This window comes from Bacillus rossius, chromosome 2, assembly GCF_032445375.1.
Source record: "Bacillus rossius redtenbacheri isolate Brsri chromosome 2, Brsri_v3, whole genome shotgun sequence".
NCBI lineage: Eukaryota > Metazoa > Arthropoda > Insecta > Phasmatodea > Bacillidae > Bacillus > Bacillus rossius.
Genome location: NC_086331.1, coordinates 127,967,567 through 127,990,908, shown reverse-complemented (window position 1 = coordinate 127,990,908; position 23,342 = coordinate 127,967,567). Strand labels below are relative to the sequence as shown.

Sequence of the window (23,342 nt, the reverse complement as noted above, 5' to 3'; positions counted from 1 at the left end):
AAAAAGGGCCCACAAAGTGTTGTCCAGTTCGAATACCAATAGAAACTGCGTGAAATGCCAATTTGGAGTTGATTCAAGGTACCAGGAATATAACTAGAAAATTCAGTTCTCTTTAGCTCACGTCATTTATATAATTACCATGTATAATGGAATCAAGCCAAATTTTTTGAACATAATACATGCTAAAAATGTCAAACTTTTTATCACTGCCATCCACATTGAAAATAACTCACTGCTGGCTGAAAGTTCGAGACATCGCACTGCATATGGCTAAGCTATTGTTCTAAGCGTGGGCCTTGAAAGTGTGCCATAAATTAATAACAAATTATCCAAATAAAAAAATTATGAATGATTTAAACTTTCTTTAATTGATCTTGAAACCCATTCATGTTAAAACAATAGCATCATTATGCACAAAATCCTTTATGTAATATAGAACCTTATGAAGCAATGCTTGCAAAAAGCATATGTTAATTATGCTTACCTACTTGTTATTTGGGCATGTTTTAAGAAATAGCGTGAATGCATTTCCCATGGACTAGTTGTGGCATAAATCACCAAGCTGACAAAGACTGGCCATAGAAAAAAAATAAGTGACTGGGCTGTGGGAATTCTGAAAAGCTCGCTCAGTTTGCACTCTAGCATGTTGTTAAAATGATTGCTAGCTGACAGCCGGAGAATTTCTATGCGAGTCTAAACTGCCTTGTTTTGATGTAACAGTAATTCTAAATAATAAGCTATACAGATGTGAGCCACCACACCTAATTTAATTCGTGTTTCCGACAGCGCCTGTTCATGACGCCCCGCGGCAAGTTAATTGTCGGCGCACTAAGCAAAGTTACAACCCGTGAAAGACAATAGGTGAAGGCTAAGCAGTTTGCAGCTGGTTGGGAATAATTGTTAAAGAACAAAGTTGTGTTTTGAAGTGCTTGACATTTGTGACAAGACAAAACCAACTATTTTTCATTATAAAAAGCTAACTAAATTTATGAAAAATCACACTGAGTTCAAAATCATAAAACAGCTAAATTTTGTTAATATGCACAAAAATATATACATATTTATTAAGCTCCTATGTTTTTACCCTTGCAAAAAAAATTTCAAGCAGATCTCCATGGTTTGAAACTATAAATTAGCATGCTGAGACATTCTATCACGTGTATGTTACATTGGAGTGAAAAATTTTTTAGACAGAAATAAACATTTGGTTGAATATATTAAATGTAGTAATTTAACTATTGATTTGTGTCATTGCTACTTGCCTTAGAATAAAATGTTTAAGCTGTTATAAATGAGAAAAAAATTTAAGTTTACACTTTCCTTAAAGTGCAAGGATGCTATATAAAACACATCAGATTGCCATTTAGCACAGCAATGCTATATCAAGAGAAAGCTTGAGATACATTGTGTTCTACACATGCTTAAATAATGATAATGATTTAATGGTATACTAGGCAGTAAAAAAATACCATTCTTATAAAATAAATTACAATACACAAACGAGCCTTCATACTGTATGGAAAGTAATTTAAAAATGTGATTTTAAAAAATCTTTGTGTGTATTGAATACAAAACTCCTTGAAATTAAAACCTTAAAAACATAAGGAATTGATATTTTATCCACAAAAAGAAACACAGAAAAATTAATATAATAAACCAGAATAGAATTTTTTCTACTGCATTCGGTTTTGTTTAGTTAGACTAACTTTTCCAACTACCTACTAGATAGCAGAACATTCACAAAAAAAAAAAAAAAAAAAAAAAAAAAAAAATTGAAACCAGTACCAAAATCCAAGAAAATACATTTTATAGCCATGGTAATACATAAAACCAATTAAAAAAACAATAATTCAGTGTGACGAAAAGCATGCTGCACCTATTTTACTCCATTATTAATGTTTGGTAGGTTTCAGCACCTCACAAATTTATGATTATTAATCTATAACATACCCAGCATGTTTAAAAATATCAGGTGAACCACTTTCAGGACCTTTTAATAAAAAATTCTTACACATTTTTTATACCATACATAAATCAGCAAAATTAAACATGAGCAAATGTAATGTGCATTAGAACCAGTATTAGTAGGAATGTGCTATTTTAAAGTTCTTTTTAGAGGTAATTTCCACATGATTTAAGTGGACAGTCTCCAACTATTTATACATAATGTGTGACAATACACTAAAGTAACGAGTCTAAAAACAAAATGCAAGTTAGCAAAGGCTTGTTTAAGTTTTATGGCTTTTCTGGCCAGTCAACAGTTGTCTTACTATTTGTGACTTTTGTGACTTGTAGACACACTGATACCCTGTACTTGCAAAATCTAAAAAAATATCTTTTTGGTGAGTTGTATGCCTTGGTTTTAACGATTCTTTAAAATTTTGTAGGGGTTAATGACCAATGTCCTAGAGTTAACAGTTTAGTTAAATAAACAATTTGTAATTCCAATCAAGGACCCGATTGAGGAGAGAGTGAAACTTCCATCCAGCATATATTATGAGAAAAAATAAAGATAACTACGGTATTGTTTATTTACATGACACAAAGGGATTGTCAGTAAATATTCTTGCTTAGCCATCATAAAGAATTTATTGGTATGATTAGTAATATCCTAATGGGTTATTAATTGGTATTATTAGCAAAAGGTTATAATTTTGTTCTACTAATATTTTTGAAGCACTGGCAGATAACTCTTGTTAACGTTAATACGGTTTAATTTTCATCCAAAAATAGTTTGTAAAAAGGGAGATGTTTGATTTTAACTAATACAGAGGTTGACAAAAGTGACAAGTGACTGTAAAAGTAGATAATTATATGAAATAAGGGAGTATTTACGCTGGGAGACCAAAGTGAAAATGTAGGAAATACAAAATCACGACAAAATCACTGCCAAAATTAAATTATAAACCTTAGTTGACCAAATACTAAAATTCTACTTGGCACCTTTCATGATCCTTGATGGGTAAATATTAGGCCTGTCCAGAGTACGGCATCTGAAGATGTACCTACCTCCATGAACTGTACCTTCAAAACAAGATTTCAAAATTGTCAACAGTGACCCATTCCATCAGAATGTTCTCACCATCTTCTGGTGCAGTGAAGTGGTAAGTTTTATGAAAACCTAGTCAAATAATAAAATAAGTGTATTACTGTAAAAACAATGTCAAAACTTTCCTGTAATTTATGATCTCTTGGCTTCCGTCTTATTTTAATACTACACACACTTGAATAGTTTTCTTCACAATTTTTACAAGCCCCCTTAATCATTTCAGGTATATAGCTTAACCAAGCTGCACAAATTTGGCATTGCTATGTGGTTGCAGTGTGGAGTGTTAGTTGTGCTACTCAGACCAACTATGAAACTTTGGACCTGCATGCTTTTCGCTCAATCTACAGGCAAGAAAGACTGTCACCTGAGTGAAATGTAATTTATGTGCCTGATTTTTTGGTATATAATATGCCATATCATTTTTGCCTACCACTTTATCACATTAAATGAGCAGTTATTGTGTATCACAGAAACAGTGTGTATTGAAACTACTTTAATGTGTGCCCCACGCATGTTCTTGAAAGAAAGAAAGAGAGAAAGACAGATAAAAAGACAGTGGGTAGCATAAAACCACAGCAGTATGACTTATTTTTTCAGTAAGGTATCAGATAAATGTGGCGTTAGTGTCTCACTAGGCCAGACCAGACGTGCCTAGACGATTTAGGCATGCACTTCACTTGTCTTGGCAGCAACACTAGCTCAGTACACTATCATAATAGTGCCTAAGATAGCCAGCACCCATCATTTATAATAATTATAATCTACCTTCCTGCCGCACATATACGAGGGGGGACCTAAAAAGAAACCAGACTGATAGAGCGCTGCCATTCGTAGACGGCATCAGTTTGTAGGTTAACGTTTGATCGTAATATTGTTTTTCTATTACTGTTCTCGTGTTTTGCCTGCAAAATTGTTAGGGCAGATTTAAAAGAACAAACAGTGTGCTTGAAATTTTGTTTCCTGCTTGAAAAATAGGCAACGGAAGCTAACCAAATGCTTCGACAGTCTTTTGAGGAGGCTGCTATGAGCCGCACACAAGATTTTGAGTGGTTTGGACGCTTTAAACATGGTGAGGTGAGTGTTGAAGTCCATGCTCGTTCTGGGCGCCCTTCAACATCTCGAAACGATGAAAACGTCAAAAAATCTGCCAAAAAATTAACGAGAATTGTCATTTCATGATTGACGAAATTTCAGAAGAGACAGGAGTGAGTTGGAGCTCGTGCCAGCGGATTTTGACTGAGGATTTTAAAATGAGACTTGTCACCGCTTAATTTGTTTATTGCCTTCTCAAGCAGGATTAAAAAAAAAAAAAAAACATTTGAGTGAATTTGAGCCAGGACTTTAAAAAGAGATTGAAAGTGATCCAAACTTTTTGACCAAAGCCATTACAGGTGATGAGAGTTGGTGTTACGGGTATGACCCAGAAACCAAGCATGCGTCAAGCTGGTGGAAGACTTCCAACTCCCCTAGACAAAAAAAAAAGCAAGACAAGTGATGTCGAATGTTAAAACGAAAACGATGATGTTCGTGGAATTGTGCATCTGGAATTTGTTTCCCTTGGCCAGACTGTTAACTAGAACTTTTATTTGGAAGTTTTAAGATGTTTGCGAGAGAATGTGCGAAGGAAACGCCTGAGATCAGGTGACTGGTTTCTTCATCACGACACCCCCGCACACACGGCCTTACGAGTGAACCGCTATTCGGCCTCTCAGGGGTAGTCTGTCGTTCCCCACCTTCCGTATTCGCCAAACCTTGCCCCATGTGATTTTTTCTTGTTTCTGTGATTGAAGAAAATCTAAAAGGGATGCATTTTTATGATGTGGCGGCAGTAAAAATAGCTTGGCGAAGGGCACTGGAGAATATCACAATTGAAAAGTTACAGAGGTGCTTCAAACCGCGGGAAAAACAATTTGACAAGTTGCATTGCATCTAATGGAGAGTGCTTTGAAGGCGACTGAAGGAACTTTGTAAAAAAGGTAATAAATAAATTTTTTATGACAAAAATTCCCTTTTTTTTGGGCCCCCCTCGTACACGGGTTGAAGACCATAAAAGAATTTGCACATTTGTTAACACTGAAAGAACACAGAACAGTTGTTGCAAGACAGGTACACACAAAGTTTTAAAGGCAGCCAGCCACCTTTGACTGAAGAAACCTGCTGATATACACATTTACGAGGTAAAGTACTCTTTCTCACTCTGAAAAATACCATTACTTAATTCTAAATGCAACATTAAAACAAAACAAAAAAAAAGTACTAAAAAACAGTATGTCAAGAAAATGTTAAAATTTATACTCCCAAAAACTGTTATTTGCACCAAAAATTTAAATTACGTTTTTGGGTACAAATTAAGTTTTTTAAACAATAATAAAACTTTAATCCCAAATAACTAAAATTCATAAACGTACCTAGGGAACAGAAGAAGCTTCATATGATGGAAACTACCAAATTCTTTACAATGAATGCAAACTGGACTGCATTTGCTTTGAATACAAAATAATGAACTGGAAGGCCTCTAGTGTCCTTGATAATTACAAATATGTAAATGAAGAGGATGTTTCACTACAGCTATACATATTATCTATACTACTTTTACAACTGCCAATACAGAAAGTTGAATAAAATGTGCCCACACTTGCAATAGCAATTAACGATTATTCACCAACACACAGGTGAGATTAGATAGAGTAGCTTTGTTTCCTGGATTAATTTACTTTAATTAACTGACTCTAATGGCCTTTAGTTTAAATAAACCTTAAAAATTAATCTATCTTAATACAAATTATTGTCATTTCTAGTGTAATTTGTATTATTATAAATAATGCTGTTATTTCATGCCAGAAAAAAATACCATTGAAAAAAACTTACCATTACTTGGATCAGAATTTTGATGGGGTGAATTACTTTTAGACCCAATACTGCTCACAGAACCTAATTTTGATTGGTGCATTTTAAATTTCTCTTCTTCCTGACGAGAAATCATCAACTCTTCAAGAGTTATGAAACCAGACGTGTCCTCTTGCTGATGATTATGACCTAATCCAAATTTTCTCAGTCTTTCTGCTGCTAAGCGATAATTTTGCATATCAGATGAAAGCTGGAGAGTTGGATTCGAAGCATGAATTTGACGATCACGAGCACTGCGTTCCTTGAGAAATTTGTGGGATTGAAGCATAGCTTTCTCTCTTCTTTCTAAAGTTGGTAGCGTATTTACACCTTGATTTTTTTTAAAAATGGGTGGTCCTCTAACATTTGCATCAGAAGTGTCACATGACTTGAAAGTGTCTTCGAGTGAGAAATTTTCCATACACAATGTTTCAAGTTTTACGTTAGTTGACATATCTTCAGTATCCAAAATGTTCACTCGAGGAGGCATAAACTTACCACTTTTGCTAGGTAGATACACATCATTAGATATTTGATCTGAATTTTTGTCTCCTGCTCCAGATTCCTGTACGAGTCTTTTTTTTGGGGATCTACGGTAACTGCGGAATTGAGCCGTAGGCACAGGTACATTACCGTTTCGCATTCCACCCAAGAAATTTAAATATTTTCGATCCAAACTAGCAGAAGTAGGTTCTGGCAATTCAGAATATGCTGCAGGACCATTATTATCTGCTTTAGAAACTATCTTCTTCAATGAGCCAAATATTTTTGGACTATCAGTTCTAAACAGAAAACAATTGAGGAAAGGTGAAAAATATTTTTCCAACAGGTCAGAAACACAAATACACAAAAAAATATTCCTAGAATATTGTTCTATGCTTTTATAACATAAATATAGTAAACTAATACATGTTAGAATATTACTGAAGCACATAAAGAATTAGAACACAAAAAAAAAAAAACTTAAGTAATGGTGTGCGAAGCTCCTGAAAGTCAAAGTTAAATCAGAGAGGAATTTTCTTCGACTTCATTTTGGAAAAATTTATAAACTTTGAAGATTCCGAAGATTTTTCTTAGAGCAGAATACGTTAAAAGCTGAATACACTGTTGCTGTTTGGGCAATAAATAACATCCGTGGTGGTTACAATCTGTTCAAGATAAATCGAGACATATCTCCCAGGTCTTCAGTTAACATTTAGACTTAGGTAGCTGGATATTTTGTGAAATAAAATAAAAATTAAACATGATAAGTAAGTCTGGTGACAGTAATGAGGTGACAAAAGTTTGAATGTTTGCTGAAGGATGGGTAAAAAAAAGTCTCACCTTATCATGAAAAGAGAGTATTATCTTTTTTCCCTAAATGGAAGTTAAATCTAAAATAAAACTCATAAATGTTGAATACGATATTGCGTGATAAGCATAAACAGTGAACAGTTGTAAGGCCAATTAATGATGGTTCTGAATGAAAAAAAATCTAGTTATGGAGCTATAGGCATATTTTTAAACATTTTTTTTTAAATGCCACCCTGCACCAAATTATTACATACTGTGGCTTCAAATTACCAAATTTCTCTGTTCTAATTATTGTCACACAATCATGAATAACCCTACTATTGTTAATTCAAAGTAAAATCAAACAAGCTATACTTTTGGGTAAACAAAAAATGATTGCATATGACTAACATTACAAAAAGTTTTAATCTGGTAAAATTTAACTATTCATTCTGTAAGAAAAATTTCTCTGTTAACTTGGAAAGTTATTTTAAAAGAGAATTCATTTATGAAAATTTAAAAATGGTGAAAAACTACTTATTTATGAAAACATATTTATATTATTTTAAATTATCTAATTTCAAATTAGTTTCTGAACTATGATAATACAAACCTAATATTTACAAGCTAAGAGATCAGTTTCAGTTAGTCTGTGCGAGACAGAGAGTGAGGATGATAAACCATTGACTTTAATCTGATTAGATAATTTCAATGGCTAATTTCAATTTGAATTTACAAACTTTTTTACTCTCATATTGAATGCCAGCACTATTATCAGTCTAACACAGACAAACTAAATTTGAGCTTTGAAGTCAGATTTAATGCTGGCAATACAACATTGTAGTTTTGCACTGTCTGTCATATTAAAAAAAAAAAAAAAAAAAAAAAAAAAAATAATAATAATAATATTCACAGAATACAATACTGGATTAGCTGATGTTGGACAAACGGCACCAACGAAGAAACTAAACAAGTATCATGGACAACACAATGACGGTAGCACGGACAAAAACATATTCAACCTCTAATAATCAGACGGCACAAAAATTCCATTGAAGGAACTTAGTCATGAAAAATAATATAACAACACAGACAAACACAGTAAGCTAACAACGACCAGACAGATTAAATGCAGGCAGACAACAAACCTGGACAATGCAGCAAACATATAAACACAACACAACACAACAACGATAGCACTAACACAGAAGGTTTCCAATGACAACAGTTGCGACGTTTTGAGAACTGACATCTGTTCCTGTCATCAGGCACGAACAGAGAGAATGTGGACCTTATATCACAGCAAAAATTAGAAAAATTAGCGAAATATGGAAATTTGTAGCAGTATCTAATAATTTGATGTACAAATATTGCATGTGAATAGAAAATTACGACACTTCTTTATAACTCAGAAATGTCATAAATTGGTCACATCTTGATGTTGAGTTCTTTCTTTTACTCACCTTTTTCATTTTATTTCTCACAAAAAATTTAAATTTCTGCAAATCAGCAATATGAAATCATGATATGTACAAACAACTGTATTTAGCTGATGCTAAACTCTATTTGTATAGCAGATTAACATTATACTAAGTGCTTGTAAATGTTACAATTGTTTAGTTTATTTAAGGTGTACATGATAAAGCGGGAGAGAGAGAGAGAGACAAGAATCTTCATATCAAATTTTCAGTTTATTTATGTTTACTGAGGGTTGTATACTTATACATTTAATAAAAAAACAGGGCCAATTTCCTGACACAGTGTTTCAGAACTTGCAAAACTGCCCGTTTTCAAGATATTTGAACATATGCTAAGATATATGCAATAATATTAAATTGTCCAGGTTTGAAATGTACTTTATGAGTTAATCCTGCTATTACATGTATAATTTTTGGTTTCTCAATTTTAGCTTTTTATTTACAAGCAGAGGCAGTTGGGTAACTTGCTAAATGTTTCCTACATTGTTCTTACTTAGTATACGCTAATTGAACATCTACTCAAGCACTCAAAGTTTATCTATGGATTTTTTCTTAATGTAGCAAAATATTTAAGTGATCTTTGACTTCGATTACATCTTCGGCGAATACTTATCTTCTTCATCAACTCTGATTCAAATAGGAAAAAAAAAGTCTTCGCACACCCTTACACTTCACACTTGTTCACAAATCAAATGACTGTATTACAAAGAATTAATCCCACTCCCACAATGGTACCAGATCACTCGACTATAGTGTCGGCTACAACTTAAGTTTTACTAAAGAGATGCTTTTGTAGCAAGTCTCAGTCATTTGATATCAACGTTCTTTCACACATTATCCATTACTGTTTATGACCTGTCACCGAGAGAATATTCCTGCACTGCACACATAAAACAAGTTTATATGAATGCACAGAATAAAAAATTCCTACAGTTACATCAGACATACAAAGAATTCAAGTATTAGGATTCATAAAGGTTCAGTTTGCCTACCCTTAACAACGAAAAAAGATGTTATGGCTGTATTAATATCTGTGTTAATGTGTTTCCTTGACCTAGATAAAACATAAATAAAGTAAAACCTTGAACAACAAACTCCGGTACAATAAAATCCGGTACAACCAAATCCTTGTTACAACGAAGCTGCTGTTAGATAATATGTATGTATATGAATGTATTCTATGTACTTTACAAAGTATTTTTTCACTGTTGTGTATTTACAGGTGAAAATTATTCAAGAATGCTTCAAATGATAAGATTTCTGATATATTAAGAAATCACTAACTTCATATAAACATGTAGTTGTTAAATGGTAAAACTTCCTGAATAAAATTGTATCTCTAAGGTAAAAAAAAAAGGGGGTTGTCTGTAAAGTCGGTTTACAGACGATAATTTTACGTGATAAAGTCATAAGAAAACATTGATGAAAAATTGTATACTTTTTAATTTTCAAATATTATTTACAGTTTTTGCAAATTTAATTTAAATAATTTGTTTAAACATAATCACGAACAATTAGTTATATAAATAAACTGAAATCAAATCAATGTCAATAAATTGTTAATTTGAAATGACGACATTGGACAAATAAATCAAATTTTTTAAATTGCTGCTTTTAAAAACCCCGTCTTAACCTGTTTGATATTATAAAGATTTTTTCGCACGATAGTTGGCCAGTTCTTGCATACTCGGCTCAGACGGAATGTGACAATGAGTCATGCTTTTTCGTGCGTGCAGCCGGCGTTCATCGATTTATAAGACGTTATCACGTCAAAAAAAAAAGCTAAATATTTGTAATTAGAGGGTGATATTAGAATGTACATTATTCTCAGATCACTTGCTCTTCTCACTCAAATGTATGTTAATTTGTATTCTGACAGATGAAATCTAAAATCCATCACACCCTTCCTAAACACAAACAAAAATGCATTTACGGTTTTTGCAAATGTAAGCACCATCTTGTATAAATTTGTATTTATTGGTTTACATCCCTGGTAAACTGCAGATCATCTACACACGAAAGTGTGAAATACACTTAACAGCCACATTATACTGCATCGACAGCACAGTGTATGCACAAGAACACCCATTAGGTCGGGCAGGTGACACTAATCTTCTTGCCTGCGGCTTACGAATCCTGTAGAGCGAATATAGCAGTAGAGAGCCGGCAAAACTGCATAGTACCAAATACTTGTGGCCACCATCTGCTTTTCCTACAAAAACGTGACATAGCCTTTGACTATTCAGTTCCAAAGATTTTTGTGAAAAAGCAAACGAGCGGAAACAGATTTTTTTAATTTAATGATAGAAGGGGTTGGGAGTCGAGGCCCTGGGAACAGAACAGGACTGACAACCTGGTACCACAACTCTACAAACATGTATGATCTACAATATACATGTTCATTCTAATCCTTAGTCTATTCATGACTACATCACATTCATATTGTTAATTATTTAGGCTGTAGCATAAGACTTCTTAAATACAACAGATAAAACAGATTTTATGTCATGAACATGAACTCACCTTGGTTGAAATATTTATAACAACTTATAAAAATTGTAGAAAAGTATTATTTACTCACTTCTTGGACTCTGTTCTTGAATTATGACAGACTTTTCCAGGTTGCTGATTTGTGTTGCCAAGAATACCATTAAATTTTGAAGAATTTTTAGGAATGCTAGCTTCAAAATCACAATCCTTTTGACCATCAGAATCCTCATCCGTTTCACTAAAGTAGAGATCTAAACAAAACAAAAAATATATATTTAAGATCACAATTTTTAGTATTAATTTACAAACAACTTCTATTTCATGATACAGATTTATGATCAAAGTAAGTAAATGATTTGATTTCCATAAAAGTCTCTACTTTCTTAAACAGTTACAATACATTACAAAACTAATATAGTGAACCTTGGTAGCTGTGAATGCTAAGGTTTTGTGCTCATGTGACGAGGGTCAAAGGTTTAAACTCAATTTATGAGTACCAAGTCGGTACTCAAATGGTTTAGGGTTTGCTATATTCTTGGATGTCTCGGTTTAAATCTCTGAGCATAAACATGCCAAATTAGGACTTAAATTAACCTTTAATTCATTCATTCCATAAAAATTTCTATCCTGATACTAACATAAACATTAATGTTAATTAAGAGATGTTATTCAAAAGCTAACCTACCCAGAAATTTAAACCTGAAATAAATAGCTTCAAAAAATTTCAGAATATACTTAAAAACTGTCCAAATAACATTAGTTGCTCATTACGGTAGCTATAAATATTATAATATTAAGTTTACCATTCATACACTGTGTGTTTAACTATCCAGAGATGGCTATACTGTAAAACCTCAAATTTATGTTGTTAATAATTCTGCTTTCCTGTAATTTATGCAGTTTACTTGAAGTAGGGTTTATTTTAAATTCAAACCAATGTTTGATTACACCCAAAAAACTTATATCTTGCTATTTACGTTGTGACAATACAGAAGAACAATTTCAGTTCCACAGAATATTACTTTTTTAGGTTAAGTCTGTTTATCTTTAAGATTGCCTTGCATAAATAAAATAAGTCACGGATAAAGTTTGCAGATTTATTTTTCTCTTTTTACCAAACACTGAACATAGCCGCCATTTTACAACGCTATAACATTCACACTCCAAAACCAACTAAAACTCGTAGTGAAACAAAAATTCTAGGTTCATCACTTGGGCACGATATTCACTTGGAGTTTGTTAATGAAAATCCTGCAATTGCTTGTTATGCATAGTAAGAAGGGCCAACAGATCTATTGTCTGCTCCGCGTGGCCACAGATGCACCAAAACCTGTGGTCTAAAACTTATAATTTAAGATATCCAACACAAAGTTAATACCAGTCTACGTGGCTGCTCCGGTAACAAATTCTAGCGGCGAGTGCAGAACTACGTGAGTGTCGCATAAAGAAATTTAGTTATTGATATTGAATAGTGCTTCAGATAATTAAAAACCTTCGTTATTATTATAATTATTAGTGATATAAATTGTGTTTGTAAAATTTTCAAGTGTATTATCAAGAGTATTTATGTAAGTGAGGTTATGTTCCTGTTTGTATATTTTATTTCCATTATAAATTACAAATCATTACATTATTATTTAATAAATAATCAAGAATAATAAATCAGAATAAAAATTCAGTATATTAATTTTTATTACTAATGAAAATGTAATTTAATTAAGTTACTAAATTAAATAATTAATTTTATACACATGTTTAAATTAATATTGAATTCTGATTATTTATTAATTTTTGTTACGATAAATTTCAAAATAATTCAGTGCCTAAAATCAAAAAACTTCTAACACCACACTTTTTTTTGTTAGGTAGGTGGGAGAAGATAACTGCCCACATAAACATCTTCGGCAGCAGTTACAACACTGGGGGGGGCAGAGCATCGTGCTGACAGTTCTAATCAATTTATAACGACTGTGGCTGGTTCTCTTCCGTTGTAAAAAATGCAGCTAGCCAGACATCACGGATGTTATTAATGGCCCTTAACAACAGTGTTTCAGAATGTTTTTAAGGTATTAGACTCTAAGAAAAAATCTTCCAAATCTTCAAAGTTTTTTTTTAATTTTCCAGAAGAAGTAGAAGATTAGCCTTTGATTTGATTTCCGACTTTCCAAAGCTTCGCACACCTCTAATCAATACATAACATACTGAATCAATATTCACTGTACAATTTAGAGCATTAACAGACAAAAAACTTTCCCTTGAATTACATTTTACTGCAATTTACAAAACTTTTCTAGAGGTCCCTTGAAAAATATAAATAAGGGGTTATACATTAATACTACTACTACTACTACTACTACTACTACTGCTACTACTACCACCACCCCCTCCCATTATAACTATTATAATAGAGGGTTGGTTTTTTTTTCTCTCCATATTTAAACTCAATTAGCAGTGAATATTTGGAAGCTGGGACAGGCATGATTCCTAACGAGTCATTTATTTTGGATGGAGATAATTTTGAACATAATGAAATTAAATTGTTTCTCTTACACTGGAAGGATGAAAGTGCAGCATGATACTGACTCATGCAGAATTGATGCTATGCTTTCAAAGTCTTCAGCCAAGCCTCATCTTCCTAAATAACAGTCCTCATGGTCATGCTGACATGTTTTAAAGGTTATTTTTACAATGTGTGTGATTTTTCTCAGATAACCTAACCTTCAGTCACTCAAGCATCAAAATATCAAACTTTCTACTCAGAGAAAAGACTATACTTAATTAAGTTATGTACTCGAGAAAAAAATAATATGCTTATTCAAGGAAGCAAAAAGTAAAATTTTATGTAGACAGCAATGTAAGAAATTTACTGCATAACTTTTGATAGACTATTGTTGATAGGTATGAGATAATATGTTTGATATCCAATATATTATTAAAAATTTTGATAAAATGTGTAACATTGCAGGATTCCTGCCCTCTACTATCAATAACACTTTGGCTGAGAATGTTTAATGTTGATGTTTTCTGAATGTTTCATAATTATTTTGTACGTATGTATATTATGTATAGTAATTTAAGTAATTTTGTTTGTGCTTTAATATTATTACTGAGTTAGGTTGGATTCTATATAAAGCTGAATTTAGTGTATTTTATTATTATTATTTGTTTCACTGTAATTTACTTTATCACTTAAAATTAACACGTGTATTAATTACGTTTTGTCAAATTTTAAAGCATATTCTGGGTAGTAATACTGTAACTTCTACAACATTCTAGAAGGTTTCAAAAGAAAGGAAGACAGGCGCGACACTGTCGCCAGCAAGTTATTTTTCACGCCTCAAGTTAGTGCGTTGTTGGAAAAACCCAGCACGTGGGCGCATGACTGCGCAGCACTAGACTGGAACTTTCTCAGGGCGCTGCCTCGCCAGCCAATCAGGGCGAGCCTTGAGGTGGTGTGATGTGTCTTCCCAGACTTTTAGAGAAAAACATTTTTCCCTATGTGGTCAGGTAATAAATACTGTGTTGTGATTGGTCAGTCGGCCCACGGGGTTGCCTCCCTTTGTCTCTAACTTTGCAAAGGAAGGTAACAGTGTGGTGCAAGTCAATTGTCGCTCGATTGTCTCTATGTGTGGTCGCGTCGTCGGCAGCTCGCCGGAAACAATTAAGTTACGAATAGCCAACTTCACGCCTGATGGTCGGGGCCAGGCTTAACTTAAAATTGAAACAAAGGAACTTGAATTTTTTTTGTTTAGTCGAGTGATGCGCTATAGTGAATATGTGACATCATCTGGAACTGTTATGTAAGTTATGATCTATTTTTTTTTGTTTTGAGGAATAATAATAAAAGACTACCCTGAACTCTTTAAATTTTAATGCAACTACATAAATTTTTTTTATCCGAAGGGAATAATTTATCTTCAATTTTGGCAACTATACGAACATAAAAAACCAAACCTCAAAATCATCGTATATAAAAATAAACTTTTCAAGTGATTAAAATGTCTTGTTATTTTTCTGGGTTGTATTGCCGGGCCAACCTGGAATGTAACCAATGGTTCAATAGACCTGACTAAGCCCCATTAAAAAATGGTACCAACAGCGAAAAAAATGGTTCTTACACGAATTCAGCTTACCGTGGGAGTTCATGTCTTTGGGTCGTTTAACCAATTCCTGAGAAATGGCCACCCCTGAAAGACACTCTAGCCAAACTCCAAGTTCATCTGCAGTCTCTGCAGCAAAGTAAAAAACAGTACCTACAACAAAAAAGATATAAGTAATAAAATTAACATAGTTCACATTCATATACATATTACTTTACAAATTAAAAATGAGCAAGGAAGAGGTCTTGATTGATACAACAGATGATACAGGGTGTCTACAGGCAACAGAAAATTTAATTTGGTGACTTTTTGGTGACCTTTTGGTGACCTTTTCAAGAAAAGTTGATACTTCGAATTACACGTTTCATTTTTAGGTAAAAAGTTTTCAGAAACGTTTCACATTATACCACACAGAAAAAAGGAATATTTTTAATGCAACTTATTGACTATGTAATAACATACACTATTGAAAATAACGAAAAAGCAACAAAATATACTAAAAAATATTACACAGTTTTATGTGCTTACCTTTTAATAGTCCCGGGTGTTAGCAGTTGTTATACAAGACCACAATGTCAACACTGGCCAAAAAACACTGACAGTTAATATTTAAATTTGTAGGCCTATGTGTTTCTGCACTGTGGATATGGATAGAAACATAATTCATAATTTTAAGCCTGCTTTTTCAAAAATGTTATCCTATCCTCCATGCTGGTCATTTCCTCCTTATGCATTTCTAACATCCTGCGTTTTGTAGCTTGCAGTTCCTTCAGTTCTGACTTGGCTTTCCTCTTTGCTTCTACTTCCTCATCTTTCTTCATGTTTTTCATCCTGAGTGCTTCCTGTCTCCTGGCAGATGCATTCCTTACAGAATGGATCATTTTTTTAGTGATTTGGACATTTTTAACTCCACCTTCTGAATGAACAGAATCATACACACATCTCTGTGCTATCAAAGAGGCTTCCGACAAGTTTTCTACCAGACATTCTCTGTTCACTGAAAACCCCCTCTCAACTGCAGCATTGCCATGAAACATAACTAAAATCTTCTTGCAAAACTGAATCAGGGCAGCATTGTCCACCTTCGCCATAGAAATTAATTCCAAAACAAGGGCATCCAATTTTTGAGACCTCCAATCATATGTCTCTATAGCATCTTTAACAGCTGCATTGTCACAAACAATCAAGTAATCTCGTTTGATGCAGTCTGCTACATGTGGAGCCATGTGTCCATTTGACACAAAAATGTCTAATGCAGTGGTAATGCGTGAGTTTCTTAATAGACTACTTCTGATGACTTCAGGCGATAAACAGGATGCTCCTTTAACAATTTTACTTTTGAGTGGAGACTTCACAGTAAACTTTGAAAATATATGTTGTAAGTAACACCTGCATTCATTTCTAAACAACAACACTACAACCTCTTTAAGGTCTTTGCATGCTGCTTTGGCACCAAATCCTATATCTATATTGCTCACAGCTTTCAAGACATCTGAATTGTATACATCAACATTTGTCAGCTGAACACCCGATTTGATGTCTTCTACCACATTTTTCTTCAAGATGCGAGTGCCAATGCCTATCAAGAGAGACAACGTATCTTGATAGAGCAGCGGAAATAAAGCATCATTGGACTGGAATTTCGTTAGAAAAGGCTCTAGCTTCAATGAAACTGATAGAAGAAATTCCAACTTTGCAAACAATAGCTTATCTTTCAAGGCTTCTTTCACTCTTACATAACACTGAGAATTCGGGGGATTTTTCTCTACTGCACTGACATATTTCACAAGTGATGGAAACATCTCAATGGCTCTTTGAAGTACTCTTGAATTTTCAACCCATCTAACTTGGCAGAACTTGAGTGGGAAAACTTCAGAAACAGTCTTCAGAGTGTATTCAGCTCTTCTAACCGGAAAATCCCTGAACAGATAGTACACAGATCGCAAAAATTCATGTATTTTCCATCCTACTGTAGTGTGTACTGTTTTATAAGCCCCTTGCACAACATGTAAAGGGCATGTTCCAGTATCAAAAGGCTTTCCATTTCCATCCAGCTCGTTACCAATACTGTCTTGCAAGTCACGTAAAAACTTTAAGTTCACGTTAGGCCCATCAACAGATACTTGCAAAATGTGATTTAGGGGCAAACCTAGATTGGCCATAGTAGTTGTGAAAGTTTCCAACAAATCTTTTGCTGTTGCTCGTTGAAGAAATGTTGATGTCAGGTACTTGGTCACAACTGCATTGCAATCTTCATCCCAGAAACGTACAATCAGATCCATTTGACCTTTCTGACTAATTTTATTTTAACTTTCATCGAGGGAAATAGCAAAAAAATTTGCATTTTTTACTTCATCTACAAGTTTACTTTGAAAATAAGGTCCAAGACCATAAGTAATAACATAGGACAATTTGTCCTTTTGCATCATGAAATTTTTTGCAATCAAACTATCGGGGAACATGTACGGAAACAGTTCAGAACTTGATCCTGAGCCACGTGAAGACCCATGAGTAACTACTTTATTTAAAGCCCAAACAATTTCTGCCTTTGCTACGTCATCCTTCAAAATGAAATTGCCTAGGCCTATGCCAGAAGTACCTGCACATTCATTTCTTTTAGTATCACTATTAGTTGTTCCGCTAGAACAGTCATTCTGTGTTTCAGTGTTCATTGGTGAAGTGCCTGTTGCCAACACAGATGGAGCATCATTTTTCTTAGAAAATTGCAGTAATGTTTGCTTACCTTTAGAGATTTCCAGGAGTTTCTGAACATGTTTTTTCCCCTTTTCATGAACTTTAACACAGTATACACCACCATCGGAAATACCAAAGTCGCTTCTACAAATAGTGCAATAAGCTTTGTATTGTGACTTTTCTACAGGCCTAAGCCAAGACGTCCAATTTCCTTCTATTGCGCAAGGCATTTTGAACCACTGATCTTGGAAACTGCACTTTCCAGGCATTTCTTTTATATTTCACACATATAAATAAATAAACACGTGAAGACGTGTCAATCAGAATTTCCAGAACTTAAGTAATAATTAACTGTAACTTTTTGTTACAACAAACTCTTCCATGTTCCTAAATAGCACATGATACATAAAAGTCAAGAAATATTTTGCACCAATTACAGAATCACCTTTTGGCCGATCTATATTTAGTACCACGTGCTAAAACGTTGCAGTGGCGATTAATTAGAAAAGCACACATCGATTTACTGGTAAATAACGCACGGAACGTTTTTACTATAAACTCAGTTAACTGGCACACAAACGAAAACGTTTTCTTTCCGGTTTTATATTCACAAGAATTACAACTACATGACGTTATAATTAGTAAAACCCACGCCACTTTACACAACACAAGTCGGCAGCCATTACAAATCTACAAACAAATCCAAACATACGTGTTTCGAAGACAAAGGAAACAGCAAACAGGAAAGCACTATCGATTAGAAGATATCAACGTCTGCTTCCGCGAGACTATCGATGAGCATATGTCGATTTCTACACCCGCAAACTATCGATTTGTATCGAAACGTTACGTACGACGGGTAAATAAACATTAATCCGTGACTTCCACAACAATTGCGCCACATTTTCGGTACTTCCGTGACCAGCGCTTCATTTTAGTTACTTTTTGGAGACTTCCGTGACTTCCGTGACCTGTAGACACCCTGTGATACCATCACTAAATTTATTCATTTTATTTTCACAGACGAGGTCATTAGAGACGGTAACTTAAGGCAGAGATCAGGGATGTTGGGGAAGGAATCAACCATGCTCTATTCTAAGAATCCACCCCAGCAATTGCCTGGAGTGATTTCAGGAACCATGGAAACCAAAATGATTGCTGGACCGAAATTCAATCCAATTTAATAACAATTATTTTACAACATTATGGTAGCTTTTTTTAAATTATAAAATTTTCAGTCAGAATTTTTTAATCATTGAGTCATATTGTATTTTAAAGTGAATCAAGAAATTTTATAGTAGAATGAAGATTTTAAGCTGCAAAGTCACATAAGTTGTATAAAACTTCCTGAATAGCTTTGAATGTGACAAGATATCAGAATATTTAATCCGGGAAGTAGCCAATTATTTCTTCAGCTTTGTTTTTTTTGAGTAATTTCAGTGTGATTTACAGATTGTTGACAACACATAAATCTCAAATAAAATAATACACCTTTTGTGATAACAAAAGAAATGGAATTACATTAAATAAATCAAAATAGGTCTGGAAAAGTATCATAACTGTGGCTCTAGAGATATATACACTTAGCTACTACAAGCACAAATTAAAAAAAAATTAGAAATATTTTATTATCCAAAATAAAATCATCAAATTTATTTTGGCATACATCTCCCAAAAGTAAAAAAAAATATTTGTTATCATTTAGTTTTAAATGCTCGCCCAACAGGTTGTACAGCCAAACATTAGTTCAAAAATACCTGTAAACCAATAAAAAGAAAAATGTTCACTTGCCTGTGTGATAAATCTTGAAAGCAAAACTTCTGGACTTAACTTCTTCTGCTACACACACAGTAAAGCCTGGTAAAATAATCATAATGTGGGCTTTAGTTGCTTGTGGAGTCTTGAATCCATAAAAAATTATATCTTTTAATATAAACCATACTTTGAGCCATGTAGCACCTGCCCCACTTGAACGGAAACGATGAAGTAACCAGCCTTTACAATCACCACAACCAACATCTTTCACACTCACGTTTCGTCTTTCTGGGGAAGAAAGAAAGGTAAAGAAACATTTTTCATGAAATTGACATCCAATCTGATTAACTTAATGCAAATTAAAAAAATTTAGCAATATGTTTTTGTATGAATTACTAAACAAAAAACAAAAATTTATGTAACTCATTGATAAAACCAAATTCTTAAACTGTGAAATATTTACAGTGTTCAGAAACTACATAAACATCAAAATATCACTTAACTGCAAACCAAAAAAAATAATAAAAATGAAATTATAGAACAAACACTAAATGGAGTGATAAGACGTAATGGTTTCTAGTGATATACATAATTTTTATGCAGTATGACAACATTAACATTACACTGTGTTTGCATTAAATTAAAATAAAAATAATCACAGCCACTATGAATTTACCAATCAATACCCTGCATAAAAATGGACTAATTATAAATACACATGAATTATAAAACAAAAAAACAAGAGTTTATGTAACTCATTGACAAAACCAAATTCTTAAACTGTGAAATATTTACAGTGTTCAGAAAAAACATAAACATGCAGCCTTTAATAATGAAGTTAGAAATGCCATTAACTCCAGAAGATTTTATTGATTTAAGAGATTTTATTACCCAAAGAAAAAAGCTGATGGTAATAGTTGGTGGTAGTGAGTTATTTTAATTTTTATGCATTTGTGGTTGTAACAGTATATAATTGTACTGATCATAGATTTTATAGCAAAGTGCTTACCAAAATAATAGGTATAGCTTCAAGGTCACTTATTTCAGAATCATTTTAGATAACAGGAGACGGCTTGTAACATTCCTTCATAATTTTAATAAAGTTCCAAAATTTCGATGAGTAGGATTTTAACTTGTCATTTATATTTGCTATGCTTAGAAATTTCGATTGATGTCCGATATCAATTTCTATCCAAACTGCATCAACTTCAGGACAATAAAGATAATTTTTTATGTCATACATTTGAAAAATTAAATTTATTTACAGCTATTACAGCTCCCATTCCACGCTTCATTGAAGTCGTACTGTAGTTACAATCTTTTCCAAAAATCTTAAAGTTATCACTAAAATAATGAGAGTTTATATTATTTTAATTTAGCCAAGTTTTTTAAGATGTATGATAGAAAAATGAGTATTTAGAGAGTTTTTAAAAAATTTATTGGCTTTGGTTCATAACCCTCTAAAATTTTGGTAATTATAATAAAATTGCAATAAATCCAATACAAAAATTCTTTAAGTCACTTAATACAAACAAAAGAAAAATCATAATTGTTTACATTGACTTCTTGATCTATACAACTAACCATAACCCTCAAAAACAATGCAATTTTAGCACTAAGATCAAAATGTTTGAACCTGGACAATGCAATACAGTAGAGCACCCCTCAACCGCAATTCCCACAAACGGAACTCCCGATATCCGGAATTAATTTTCCAAAAAAATTAAAACATTACAAAATATCACCATAACATTTCCGCACTGGAACGAGGCGTTTTTGCTTTTGCCCGACTGTACATATCTTGTAGGCGTGCGCGCGCACGTCTGCCAGAGAGCTAATTATAGCCAGTCTTTCCCGCGCATTGCGTAAATACACCGCTGGTTTTCGCGTCGGACGTGAATTACTATAAAGATGTTTATGCTATAAGTAGTTTTATTGTTTCACTATGTCAAGTAAACGGAAAATTCCGGCCGGCCCGAGAGTATGTACACCGACTCTCACTATACACGCTGACACACGTGATAGCGAGTAACATTAACTTCCAACGTGTGATGCTTTCAGTTTATAGACAATAATTTAGTACCTATACAAATATGTATTATGTACATATTTATACGTTAATATATGGTTAAACAGTCTACATTTACCTGTATTTCTCTATCTCTGTGTTTTTAAACGAGATGCTTGAAGTGTTATTCTTGTGTATGTGAAATGTAAACTGTGCAACTGTGTGTGGCAGTGACTATACACTCTCCAGGAAGTGTGAATCACTTGCACGTCAACACAGAAGTAACACAACACTGCAGCTGTAGTCCTACTACCTCCCCCGAACCCTCTTCATCGTCCTCTTCGCTCACGCACGCACCCACCCACAGAGATAAGAAACAAGTACCTGCCAGATTGCTTGAATGAAGGTCATTCAACCGGCCCGGAGGCCGGCCCTACTGCAACTCCCCTTACCCGGAATTTTCCCATAACCGGAATAGACCTCTCCCAAATGATTCCGGTTGAGGGGTGCTCTACTGTAGTGTTTTTTCTTTAAATGCCTGGAATTTTTATAGTCTTTGCATTTCAAATCACAAAGAGAAAAAATAAAATAATAAATCAAATGTAAGCCAAAATTAAAGGAGCATGGACAAATGATGACAGAAAAAAAGTCTTCAGTTCCAATTATTGATTGGAACTGATAGCTGTTGAAGAATCTGTTTCCTGTGAAATATTTTTCACTCCCAGAAGTAAGATTCAAGAGTATTAAATGAAACATTAAACTTGCGTTTGATAAGGTTACTGACTGGATTTCCTGGAGGTTTTCTTTGTCAGACATATTGATTTTAAAAACTTCTGACAATTTTCAGCAGCAAATCTTGGGAGATGTATAAATGTTTGTCAATCAAACATATCACTGGATAAACCAAATAATAAAAGTTTGCAGTTGATATTTTTCAACTTCATTTAAAACTTCAATTTATCCCAAGATTCGGCATGCTACAAAGACTATGATTTTTACATGAAACAAGTCCACTGTTTGCTCAATGAAGAGACTTGCAACCTAACTTGAAAAGTTCTTTTTTTTTATAGAATTTTGTGCTGTTTAATGAGGATGAAAAATCATATGGACAGCTCCTAACATTCATCAAAATAATGACTTGAATGTTAAAATATTTCATTAAAAAATTTATGATTACAGCATTCTAAGCCAACTAGCCTATTTTAGTTTATGTTCATTTTTTTTTTTTCAGCGGTGTCCTTCAATCATGAATGAAAATAATTTTTAGGGTTATAACTATAAAATTATGTCAAAAAACTTGATTAAAAAACATTTTCTTTCCAGTTTTATAAAGTATTGCTTTCTGCCATTTCTAAATAAGAACATTTTCCAATCCCCATTTGTAAGGTCTTAACTTCACTAAATGGTTACAACAATTCTAAAACATTATTTTACTGGCAGTAAGCTGATATTTACCCGGATAACCTGCGCATAATTTTTCATAAAATGTCAGTCAAGTTCCAAAGTTTGTAAACCTGCTATTGTTTAATGGACGATGGACATCCTGAACGTGTTTTGTGTGTATTTCTGTGAGAAAGATGCAGTAATTTCTGACTGATTGTGGCTGCGAT

At 33.4% G+C, this 23,342-nt stretch overlaps 1 protein-coding gene across 4 annotated transcripts in view; it reads right to left on the bottom strand.

Moving 5' to 3' along the window:
• LOC134529812 (uncharacterized) overlaps positions 1–23,342 on the bottom strand; it is a 92,606-nt gene that overhangs the window by 17,301 nt on the left and 51,963 nt on the right. For 2 of the 4 annotated variants that reach the window (XM_063364277.1, XM_063364278.1), the window contains 4 exons: positions 19,761–20,012; positions 15,309–15,428; positions 11,267–11,426; positions 5,918–6,717 (listed from right to left, as the gene is read on the bottom strand). In XM_063364277.1, the coding sequence (XP_063220347.1) occupies positions 5,918–6,717; positions 11,267–11,426; positions 15,309–15,428; positions 19,761–20,012 (1,332 nt within the window). Of the gene's footprint in view, positions 1–1,798; positions 3,122–5,917; positions 6,718–11,266; positions 11,427–15,308; positions 15,429–19,760; positions 20,013–23,342 lie in introns of those variants that run through there. The other 2 variants (XM_063364279.1, XM_063364280.1) reach the window with 2 other exon arrangements.